Source organism: Podarcis cretensis (genome assembly GCF_951804945.1).
Source record: "Podarcis cretensis genome assembly, chromosome: 8".
In the NCBI taxonomy this organism is placed as follows: domain Eukaryota; kingdom Metazoa; phylum Chordata; class Lepidosauria; order Squamata; family Lacertidae; genus Podarcis; species Podarcis cretensis.
Genome location: NC_137177.1, coordinates 65,759,109 through 65,771,430, shown reverse-complemented (window position 1 = coordinate 65,771,430; position 12,322 = coordinate 65,759,109). Strand labels below are relative to the sequence as shown.

The window sequence follows — 12,322 nt, the reverse complement described above, 5'->3', positions numbered from 1 at the left end:
TTTGATAGCTTTGTCCTCCATGAATTTGTCCAATCCCCTTTGAAAGCCTTCTTAGTCTTCTTCAAATTAAACAACCCAAGTCTCATCAAATTTTATTCACGGGACTTGCTTTCCATACCACTGGCTAAGGTTCAGGTTGTGATTGACTCGCCTTAGTAGCCCAGTATCCTCAGCTGCTACACAGTTCCCTCCTTTCAGCCCACATACAGGCCAAACTTATGTGGTGGAAGATCCTTACCAATTTTTTAAGACGAGCGTCGTTATCAGAGCAGCAATGACCATGATGAGGGAGACGGTGATGGTGATAATCTGATGGACGGCCAGACCTGTAGAGGAAATAAAAATAAAGGGAGAATGGAGATGTATACTGGAAGCAAAAGAAATCTTGAATATGCAGTGAGTGAACCAACCTCTACAAGCACCTAGACCCGAGTGGGATGGGATGTCCAAGCTTCTGCTTGGGCCATCAACAGTGGAGGCTGGTCCATTGTGGTGACACCAGCCTGTCTGTCCTCATGAAAATGGGGCATTTTAAAGATGGGAGATGTTGGTTTTTGTCTATTGTTTTATTTCATAATGATAATTTTTTATCTTATTATTCTACGTTCTTATCTACCCTTCATCCTAAGGTCCCAGGGTGGGTTAAAACAATTCAAAATACGTCATTGAAGTATAATTTTTTACTTATTTATTTATCTAACATTCTTATCCTGCCTTTCTCCCAAGCTGGGATTCAAGATGGCTTCCACCATTTATTTTCTGCTGCTAATGAGGAACGGCCAAAGGAGCTGGGTATGTCTAGCCTGGAGAAATGAAGACTGGTAGATGATATGAGAGCTATCTTCAGATATCTAAAGGGCCGTGTCATGGAAGATGGAGAAAGCTTCTTTTCTGCTGCTGCTGCAGTGCAGGATCTGAACCAATGGAATAAAAAAAAAATTAAATCACAGCTAAGCATTAAGAATAACTTTCTGGCAGTAAGAGCTGTTTGACAATGGAATAGATGGCCTTTGGAGGGTGCTGGGCTCTTCTTCATGAGAGGTATTTAAACAGGGGTTGGATAGCCATCTGTCTTGAGCTGTGATTCCTGCAATGCTGTCGGCTGGACTGGATGACACTTGGGGTACATTTGAACTCTGCAGGTCTATGATTCTATTTTAAAACATCATTATAACAGGCAAATATATATATATATATATATATATATATATATATATATATATATATATATATATATATGTTCGCCATGACAGCAACCCAGAGATCAGCATCATCTGCACCTTTATTTCCAAAGGCGTGTCTGAACAGGAGGGTCTTAGCCTGCCAGTCGAAGGAAAAGCAAAGAAGACTTAATTCTAGTTTTAGTTTGATCCTGAGCCCCCAAGTGTTTCTTTGTGGCATAAACACAGCATCTGTGCTTCTGTTTGTAATGGACCCTGTGAGTTCAAACCCTGCATCCAGCCTTGCTAGGGCATGGGGGTTGTAGGTGTGGTCTATGGGGGCCTAGACCTTGTCCTCTACAAATTGTTCCAAGAGGGATTCTTCATAGATGAGAATAGACAGAGGGTCCCATGTTGTTGTTGTTGTTTAGTCATTTAGTAGTGTCCGACTCTTCATGACCCCATGGACCAGAGCACTCCAGGCACTCCTGTCTTCCACTGCCTCCCGCAGTTTGGTCAAACTCATATATTTTTTAAAAACTTATTAGGTGGCGCTGTGGGTAAAAGCCTCAGCACCTAGGGCTTGCCGATCGAAAGGTCGGCGGTTCGAATCCCTGCGGCGGGGTGCGCTCCCGCTGCTCGGTCCCAGCGCCTGCCAACCTAGCAGTTCGAAAGCACCTCCGGGTGCAAGTAGATAAATAGGGACCGCTTACCAGCGGGAAGGTAAACGGCGTTTCTGTGTGCGGCTCTGGCTCTGGCTCTGGCTCTGGCCAGAGCAGCGATGTCACGCTGGCCACGTGACCCGGAAGTGTCTCCGGACAGCGCTGGCCCCTGGCCTCTTAAGTGAGATGGGCGCACAACCCCAGAGTCTGTCAAGACTGGCCCGTACGGGCAGGGGTACCTTTACCTTTACCTTATACAAAAATAAAAACCCATTACAACGTATTTTTTTATAATATTCTAAGATAAAATGGCCGCTTAGTCTAAAAAAGAAGAAAATCAAAAAGAAGAAAAGACAGAAAGACAGAAAGACAGAAAGACAGAAAGACAGAAAGACAGAAAGACAGAAAGACAGAAAGAAAGAAAGAAAGAAAGAAAGAAAGAAAGAAAGAAAGAAAGAGGAGAGAAAAGGAAAACCCTCTTTTGGCAGTGCGTCCCAGACTTGATTCCCCCACATTTCATAAGAAGGAGAAATCCAAGACAGGGTTAGCTCAGAGGAAGCAGGTATCACACTTCGCAGCTTCAAACCAGTCACCCTCTGCAGCTGATGGCTGTTGTGACATGCCTTAACTTCCGAGGACATTTCCTGTGCCATTCAGGCAGAGAAGTGTCATAATAGAGAGCAGCTATTTTGCTACTTGTGTCTTTCTTTGTCTTGCCGCAGAGGGCCACTGTCGGCAAGAGTCATTCATGTTGATTAGCTCCTCTCTGGGCCATCAGCGATACTATATGATCAGCTTAACACAGACAATTGGAGCAATCTCAGTCCCAGAGAACACTAGAGCATTGCCCAATCTTCTACTGCTTAGGTTTTCAGGTAGAAGCTAGCCATTTCAGTTGGATCATATTGTTACCCACCCCTCAAAAATCTATTCCTCTTCACTGCCATTATTTCCTCTCTCTTTTTCAGATGATACTTATTTTATTTATTTACTGCATTTATATACCAACCCATTTCTCCAAGGAGCTCAAGGTGACATATACCCCTCATTTAATTCCCACAACAACCCTGTGAGGTAGGTTAGGCTGAGAGGCAGTGAGTGGCCCTCAAGGTCAACCAGCGAGCTTCATGGCTGAGTGGGGATTTGAACCCTTGTCTCTCCTGGTCCTAGACCAATGCATCACAACACTCAAAAATAAGACAGCTGTAAGCTGCCTTCTCTCAAGCTCAAACTTGGGACATTCAGATTATGAGATTGATGCACTGCTTCCTGTGCACAACTTTTATGGCTGCTTCTTATGCCTTCTTGCATTAGTCACATTGATAGTTCCACCCACTTGGCCATCATAACACTGTATAGTCAACTGGAGCTGCCTGCATTATGACATACTGAAGGCAAGTGAGGGCAATGGTTTAGGGTAATTGAGAGCCATGGTGAGTGATGTCAATCTCAGTATACCACCTTTTTTTCTCTTCTTGCAATGTGTGCTGGGAAAAAGTCACTGAAGAAAGGAAGTGTTGTTTGCAACTGAAGAAAATTTTCTTTCAGTTAGAATCATAGAATTATAGAGTTGGAAGAGACCACAAGGGCCATCGAGTCCAACCCCCTGCCAAGCAGGAAACACCATCAGAGCACTCCTGACATATGGTTGTCAAGCCTCTGCTTAAAGACCTCCAAAGAAGGAGACTCCACCACACTCCTTGGCAGCAAATTCCACTGTCGAACAGCTCTTACTGTCAGGAAGTTTTTCCTAATGTTTAGGTGGAATCTTCTTTCTTGTAGTTTGGAACCATTACTCCGTGTCTGCTTCTCTGGAGCAGCAGAAAACAACCTTTCTCCCTCCTCTATGTGACATCCTTTTATATATTTGAACATGGCTATCATATCACCCCTTAACCTCCTCTTCTCCAGGCTAAACATGCCCAGCTCCCTTAGCCGTTCCTCATAAGGCATCGTTTCCAGGCCTTTGACCATTTTGGTTGCCCTCCTCTGGACGCGTTCCAGTTTGTCAGTGTCCTTCTTGAACTGTGGTGCCCAGTTGTAACTGATCACTCCCTGTCCTGTTACACAGGTGCAGAAGAGAGTGAAAGGGAGGGTCAGCAGCAGTGATTAATTGTAAGAAGCCCACAATCAGGACCCAAGTGCAAGAGCACTCCAGTGTACCTGAAGGAGCGTCTCCACCCCTATCATTCTGCCCGGACGCTGAGGTCCATCTCTGAGGGCCTTCTGGTGGTTCCCTCACTGCGAGAAGCCAAGTTACAGGGAACCAGGCAGAGGGCCTTCTCGCTAGTGGCACCCACCCTGCGGAACGCCCTCCCACCAGATGTCAAAGAGAACAACAACTACCAGACTTTTAGAAGACATCTGAAGGCAGCCCTGTTTAGGGAAGCTTTTAATGTTTAACAGACCACTGTATTTTAATATTTTGTTGGAAGCCACCCAGAGTGGCTGGGAAAACCCAGCCAGATGGGTGGGGTATAAATAATATATTAGTAGTAGTAGTAGTAGCAGTATCATCCTTTTCTGTGGTTTCCAGCAACTGGTTATCATAAGTATATAGCCTCCAGCCAAAGTATCATCACCATGACTAGTAGCCACTGATAGCCTTTACGTCCTTGAATTGGTCTAATGACTTTCTCTAATAACCATTTGTCTAAACAATGATTTGTCTAAATGACTCAGGCCCCAAATACCCGAGAGACCTCCTCCTTCCCCACAGAGCCTCCCAAGTGCTAAGATTGGCAGAGGGGGGCCCTCTTGGTAGCTCTTCAACCATCAGAAGCTCAGGGTGATGATGGCTCAGGAGAGGTATGTCTGGCACCTTTGTAATTCAGCTTTCAGCAAATGCTGAAGATGCACCTGAGATGGATATCTCTAGGACCCTTGGGAGGTGGTGGACTATCATTCACAGAAAGTTTCTAAACAGAGGTTGGATAGCCATCTTTCAAAGCTCTTTTAGCTGTGATGCCTGTATTACAAGGGGGTTGGACTTAATGACCCTTGTGATCCCTTCCAACTCCATGATTCTGTGACCCACCTTATTTCTTTTAATTTTCATTTTTGTAACTGTTTTTAACATGGTATAATATTGTGTTTTTATATCCGTGCTGTGTTTTAATTGCTGTGACCTGCCCTGGGATCTTAGGGTGAAGGATGGATGATAAATTGTAACAAGAAGAGGAAGAAGAGGAAGAACCATAGAATTGCCCGGATAGCTCAGTCAGTTGAGCACATGACACATAATCTCAAAGTTGTGAGTTCGAGCCCCACATTGGGCAAAAGATTCTTGCATTGCAGGAAGTGGATTAGATGTCCCTTGTGAACTATAATTCTATGATATGATACCTAATAATAAGTTCCCAACAGCCCTGGCAATGACTAATACCTACACCACCTAGGCAATTGGGTGATGTTGGTAGTAGTAGCTGAGATCCCTGCAAATTCCAGCAAGCAGAGATGCCTCTTAGGAAGCACCATGGTCCCTTCTGCCAAGACGCATCACAAGTATCAATCAAAGGCTCAGAGATGCGGATGCTGGCAATCTCATATAATAAAAGCCAAGGTCACCTTTGTTAGCGTGAGTCACTGAGATGACTGCTGCCAAGCTGTTTGGGTAATGATAGCTGCAACTGACTCTTTATTTTCTTGCTCTCCTTCAAGTTGTTTTGTTAGGTCGGGTAGTCTGGAGGAATAACAGGCGACTCAGACACCTACAGAACATAACACTGCTAGGAATGGGGCTCCAGAGAAGGTAAATACAGTCAGGGGCTACAAGAGCAGAACCGCTGACCACCAGAGAATTTGCCAAGGCCATCAGAGCTCCCTAGCTATCAGGGAAGAAAAAAATAATAATTTGGGGGGAGGAGTAGGATTTTCAAGGGGGTTGCTAGGACTTTTCAGCACAAAGCTCAGTATTTTCAGCAAAAAGTTCTGGATTTGGACCTCTGATCCAGATTAGGGAACATTTCAGTTCTCTCAGTTTTTCATCTCTACAGCCTTAAATTTACTTCTTCATATTTCTGCAGCCATTTGTGAAATTTCTTTTAAAAAAAAAAAAAATATCCTCCTGAAAATTCATTGGCTTTTCATGCTTCCCGGGTGGGTAAATCTTGTGTCTTCCAGTACTTTGCAATAAGTATTCTTGCTGCTGTTGTGGCATACATAAAGAAAGTTCTATCCTTCTTTGACACCAATTGGCCGATCATGCCTAGGAGAAAGGCCTCTGGTTTCTTCTGAAAGGTATATTTAAATACCTTTTTCATTTCATTATAAATCATCTCCCAGAAAGTCTTAATCCTTGGGCAAGTCCACCAAAGGTGAAAGAATGTACCTTCAATCTCTTTACACTTCCAACATTTATTATCAGGCAAATGATAAATTTTTGCAAGCTTGACTGGCGTCATGTACCACCTGTAGATCATTTTCATTATATTTTCTCTTAAGGCATTACATGCCATAAACTTCATACCTGTGGTCCATAACTGTTCCCAGTCAGCCATCATAATGTTATGTCCAACATCTTGTGCCCATTTAATCATAGCAGATTTCACCATTTCATCCTGAGTATTCCATTTCAACAGCAAGTTATACATTCTTGCCAAATTCTTAGTTTTAGGGTCTAACAGTTCTATTTCCAATTTTGATTTTTCCACCTGAAAGCCAATTTTCTTATCCAAATTATAAGCCTCCAAAGAAGAACTTTGCTTCAGAATGAGAACAGAAATCACACGGCGGTGGCGCGGCAGCTGTGGGAGGCCCCATTAGCTAAAGTGGTACCTCAGGTTAAGAACAGTTTCAGGTTAAGAATGGACCTCCAGAACGAATTAAGTTCTTAACCTGAGGTACCACTATATCTCCATTGGTATGCATGTTTTCCCCTAATACATGCACTTTTTCAGACATTATTCGGTTGGAACACGGCATTGCAAAATTAAGATACATGCAGGTTTTGAAAGATGGCTGTGTTTTGGTTCTCATACCGTTTTGGAGAGCGCGAAGTTGATAAAATTACCTTTCGATGCAAACTGGATAGCACAGAAGCAGAGGCAGTAATGCTTCTGAATACCAGTATCTGGAAGCCACAGGAGGGGAAGAGTGCTCTTGGGCTTGAATCTGGCTTGCAGGCTTCCCAACACAGAGTGGCCACTGTGAGAACAGGATGCTAGACTTCTTATGCTCTTCTGGGATGTGCTCTTAGTCATGACACCGCTCCCTGAGCCCACCCAGTTATCACATTTTTTTTATATTGTTATGATGATTTAGTGATAGTTCCTTTTTTAAAGTTCTTTAAAAACTTGGTTGTAAATCACCAAGAGCAGGCACGTCCAACTCCCAAGAGACTGCGATCTACTCCCAGTATAAAAACACTGTCGCAGAGGTTTCTTTTGGGGGGAGAAAGCCTATATGGGGGGGGCAAATCACTCACCTAATACAGCATTGCTACTGTAAACAACCAGACTCCAGTAACAGAATGAACTCGCCACCACAAATAGGAAAAAATTAATGCCCATTTGACACAACACTGAAACACAGAGAAAGCGGGGGGAGGGCAGAGCCTTTCCCTGCTTTTCTTTTCTTTCACAGCAATCGCTGTTGGGCATCCCTGACCTAGAGATTGCCCTATATAAAGCAACTATATAACTAGCACTAATACAAAATTCTACTCAGAGCAGAATCATTTAAATAAATGGAATTCACTAACGTGCCCGGTTACATTCACTAACATTCTGTCATTCTGTGATTCTATGAACATGTCCATTAATTTCAGTTCTTCTACTCCTGTTTGAACTTGGTTGGATAGAATTCAACAACATCATCATCATCATCAACAACAACAACAACAACACTTCCATAAACAGGAGCAGCATACCAGATGCTGTGGGCAAGCAAAAGTGACGACTTCCGTCTTCATATTCTACTTGTGAACTTCCTAGACACAACTGCTGCCCACTGTTGGGAGCAGGTTACTAGGACTGAATGACAAGATGTGCCAGATTGACTGGGGTCCCACTATCAAATATAATTGTTGGTCTCTCATCAACATTTTGATAGCCTCTCCTCTCTTCCTCTCCCTTCTGGAAACACATACATTAATATATTTTTTACAGCAGCACACTTTGCCTTTTTATAGCTTTAATTGAACATAATGCCAGGCGCAGCCAGCCAGATCAGCAACTGTCCATAAAATCCTCTATTTGTTTCCAAAGCTGAGGGAGGAATGACACCTTCCATCTCAGCCTCATGCCTTTAAAGTCTGGCAGCTGCCTATGCCAGTCTCAGCCAGGAGGGAACAATTTGCAAGATTGGAGTTTTGAGCAAAAGGAGAGTGTTTAACTCTATCCTCTGCAACTCCCTCCAGCCCTATATTTACATTGCAAATCCCTTCTGGGTGGAAAACATTTGGAAGGTGGAGGGTAGGATTTGCAGAAGGGGTAATGGCAGACAGGAGAAGGGTCTCTCCACTGCAAATTGCACCCTCCGTGCTCAGTTTTCGCAGATGGTTTTAAAAGCACAAAGCAGAAATCAAAGGTGTGGTTTTGCGCTAATACAGGGCACAGGGACTCCCAACTCCCATCAGCTCTTGCCAGCATGGCGATTGGTCAGGGAATGATGGGTAATGTAGTCCAAAAAAATGTAGTCCATCTGGTAGTCCAACATGCGGAGGACCACAAGCTGAGCACCTTACCAGCAGTAGTTAAGTAAAGGTAAAGGGGCCCCTGACCGTTAGGTCCAGTCGTGGCCGACTCTGGGGTTGCGGCGCTCATCTCGCTTTACTGGCCGAGGGAGCCGGCGTACAGCTTCCGGGTCATGTGGCCAGCATGACCAAGCTGCTTCTGGTTAACCAGAGCAGTGCACGGAAACGCCGTTTACCTTCCCGCCGGAGCAGTACCTATTTATCTACTTGCACTTTGACGTGCTTTCGAACTGCTAGGTTGGCAGGAGCAGGGACCGAGCAACGGGAGCTCACCCCATCGTGGGGATTCGAACTGCCGACCTTCTGATCAGCAAGCCCTAGGCTCTGTGGTTTAACCCACAGCACCACCCGCGTCCCTTCTACCAGTAGTAGTTACTCTCCTGCAATAGACATCTGGTTGGCCATTGTGAGAACAGGATGTTGTGCTAGATAAGCCTTTGGCCAGATCCAGCAGAGCTCTTCTAGTATTCCTAAGGGTTCAGTTTGGGAGAAAGGGCTTATAATGGCAGTGAGGGGCTGCTCACACTATGGAAAAGCCCTGCTGGATCAGGCAGAATGATTCTTTAGTCTAGCATCCTGTTCTCTCAGTGGCCAACCAGATGTCTCTTCTGGGAAGCCCACAAGCAAGACCCAAATACAAGAGCACCCTCCCCTCCAGTAATTGGGATTCAGAAGCATTGCTGCCTCCTCCCCCTAAGCCACCAGTTGTGTTGATGGCCTCAGTGACACATTCACAGCAGTGGAAGTCTGGCTGGTGTCACTCATTCTCCCCTGAATGCCTCTAGAAAGGATAGTGGAAGGGATAGCATTAGCCTCTTCTCCCTTCCAGAACTACTGAAGGAATCAAACTGCAGCCCAACTAAAATGCCTTGGCCCCTCTGTATCAGATACTAAACTGGGAGTTGGGTTTGTGATTTGCCCTCATAATATGGCCTTAAAATCAGTGTGAGAAAGAACAGAGGTGGCGGGGGGAGGGTGGTGATGTGTTTGCAAACCATTTCCTGCACTGGCTCCCGGTGGAGTACAGGGTCAGGTTTAAGGTGCTGGTTTTGACCTTTAAAGCCCTATGCGGCCTAGGACCCATGTACCTCTGGGACCCCCTCTCCTGGTATGCCCCGCAGAGAACCTTAAGGTCCACAAATAACAACACTTTGGAGGTCCCGAGCCTCAAGGAGGTTAGATTGGTTTCAACTAGGGCCAGGGCCTTTTCAGCACTGGCCCCAACGTGGTGGAATGCTCTGTCACAAGAGACTAGGGCCCTGCGGGACTTGACATCTTTCCGCAGGGCCTGCAAGACAGAGCTGTTCCGCCTGGCCTCTGGTTTGGACTTGGTCTGACTCTTATGTTTCCCTCCCTTTATGGTTTTGATCTATGGGCTACTTTTAAAATGAGGCTGCATTTTAAATTGCATTTTAACCTGTATTTTAAATTGCCCCCCCCCCATTATGTTTTTACTGTAATTTTACTGGTGTTGGTTGCCCTGAGCCCAGCTCTGGCCAGGGAGGGCGGGGTATGAATAAAATTTATTATTATTATTAGAAGAAGAAACCATAAGGCAGCTCTAGAGAATGTAAATGTGTGTCTTTTCAGAGAAGGTGTGCAGTTCTGGAAGACATGGAAATGCAGCTTGGCCATTTTGCCATGAGGGCTGGCTTGGGTGTCCTGGTGGGTTTGCTCAGCCTCCATGCTTGGAGGCAGTAATGCTTCTGAATACCAGTTGCTGGAAACAACAGGAGGGGAGAGGGCTCTTGTGCTTGAATCCAGCTTCTAGGTTACCCATATGGTTGGCCACTGTGAGAACAGGATGCTGGACTAAATGGGTCATTGGCCTGATCCAGCAGGCTCTTCTTATGTTCTTTCATGGGCATGCCTTCGGCTGCTTGGGATAATTGTTGCTTTAATGCTCTCCCTTTGATGAGATATGGCATTTGCCGCTGTTCCACCAAAAGACCTTCCCCCTGGGAACTGCTGCCTAGGAGCTTGAAAGAGTCGCAGTGGGGAAGATATTGCCTTTCAGCTTCCAAACGGGTGTCCATTTTCCTTCCAGCTCTCAAAGCAACCTAGCAATTTCCTCAAGCTTTACTCAGTCCATGGAGACTTTAATGAACCACTGAGATAACCACTCTCCTCCTGCTGCCAGGCTGCATTAAAACCCCAGTCGGCTAGCAGCTGGACCCTAACTTAGCTTGGAGGTGTTTCTCTGTTTACAGATGAGGCTCTTCTGCTCTTGCACTCCTGGGAGTAAATTAAACCAGGAGATTTGACACAGCTTTGAGCCTGGCATGTACCGCGAAAGGCTGCATAAAAAGCAAAAAGGTGTTTCAGAAGTTCTGAGCGTTAACAAGATTTACCTTGAGACATTACTCGTCACTTTGAGAGCTGGAAGCATAACTGCAGCATCAATTTGCCTGCCCTGCAGTTCCAGGGACCTTCCACCACCACCATCATCTGTATTAAGAACATAAGAAGAGGTCTGCTGCATCAGGTCAGTGGCCGATCTAATCCAGGATCCTGTTCTTACAGCAGCCAACCAGATTGCTGTAGGTAGGGTTGCCATATTTCAAAAAGCAAAAGCAAAATTCCTGACACCCGCTAAGCTGTTGAGCTGGTTTGTTTGTTTTTTTAGGAAGATACCAAGATGGTTGAGCTCCCCCCAAAACCTACCCCCCAAAATAGTGATGTTAAACTTTTGGAGCTGTTTTCACTGCTTTTTCCATTGTAGTACAGTGGTACCTCGGGTTAAGTACTTAATTTGTTCCAGAGGTCCGTACTTAACCTGAAACTGTTCTTAACCTGAAGCACGACTTTAGCTAATGGAGCCTCCTGCTGCTGCCGCACCGCCGGAGCACGATTTCTGTTCTCATCCTGAAGCAAAGTTCTTAACCTGAAGCACTATTTCTGGGTGTTAGCGGAGTCTGTAACCTGAAGCGTATGTAACTTGAAGCATATGTAACCCAAGGTACCACTGTATTGCCATACATCCGGGTTTTCCCTGATGTTTTGCGGATTCAGCAAATTCCCCCCGACAGTTTTCACACCCGAAAACCAGGACATGACAAAACCAGGACGTATGGCAAGCCTAGCTGTAGGAAACCCACGAACAGGACCTGTGTACAAGGCCACTCTCCCCTCCTGTGGTTTCCAGCAACTGAAATTCAGAAGCCTTCCTGTCTCCGACCACAGAGGCAGAGCATAGCTATCATGGCCAGTAGCCATCAGTAGAATTCTCCTCCATGAATTTGTCCAATCCTCTTTTGAAGGCATTCAATTTGTACCCACCCAATTCTACACCATGACCCCAAGCACTGGGCCAAACTTTCTGCTGAGCTCTCAATCTGACACCTCCGAATCAGATGCAGTTATGGAAAACAACATCCCCCCTTGCTTGTGCTTCCATCACACACCCCTGTCTTCTACCTCTCCCACCAGCACTACCCAGTGACTGAATGTACTGTGCTGTGTTAGGTCAATGAGGTGCTGCAATGGAATGACCTGCTGCCCACACTAAGCCTCTAGTTTAGCTTTTGAAGAGCTGCTACATTTACAGGATGTTGACACCTTTTTCAGTTAGGTGCTGTCCACACTGGGTTAGACAGGGAGCACTTAAGAATAGATTCTACCCCTGGCATCTCCAGGTAGGGCTGGGAAAAACTCATTTGCAGAACTGACGAGAGCTACTGCCACTCAGTGCAGGCAGCGCTAAGCTAGATGGATCAATGGTCTCACTTATTACAAGGCAGCTTCCTATGTTCTAGGCTTAGAACATAGTCCGCTCTTTCCCCTCTTGGGAAGTTCCATCCTATTAA

At 45.4% G+C, this 12,322-nt stretch overlaps 1 protein-coding gene across 5 annotated transcripts in view; it reads right to left on the bottom strand.

Moving 5' to 3' along the window:
• AJAP1 (adherens junctions associated protein 1) overlaps nt 1–12,322 on the bottom strand; it is a 122,296-nt gene that overhangs the window by 26,732 nt on the left and 83,242 nt on the right. For all 5 annotated transcript variants that reach the window (XR_013841605.1, XR_013841606.1, XM_079987154.1 and 2 more), the window contains exon 3: nt 239–326. Coding sequence is in view for 3 of the 5 variants with exons in the window: in XM_079987154.1 (XP_079843280.1) it covers nt 239–326 (88 nt within the window). In the remaining 2 variants the exon portion in view is untranslated. The remainder of the gene's footprint in view (nt 1–238; nt 327–12,322) is intronic.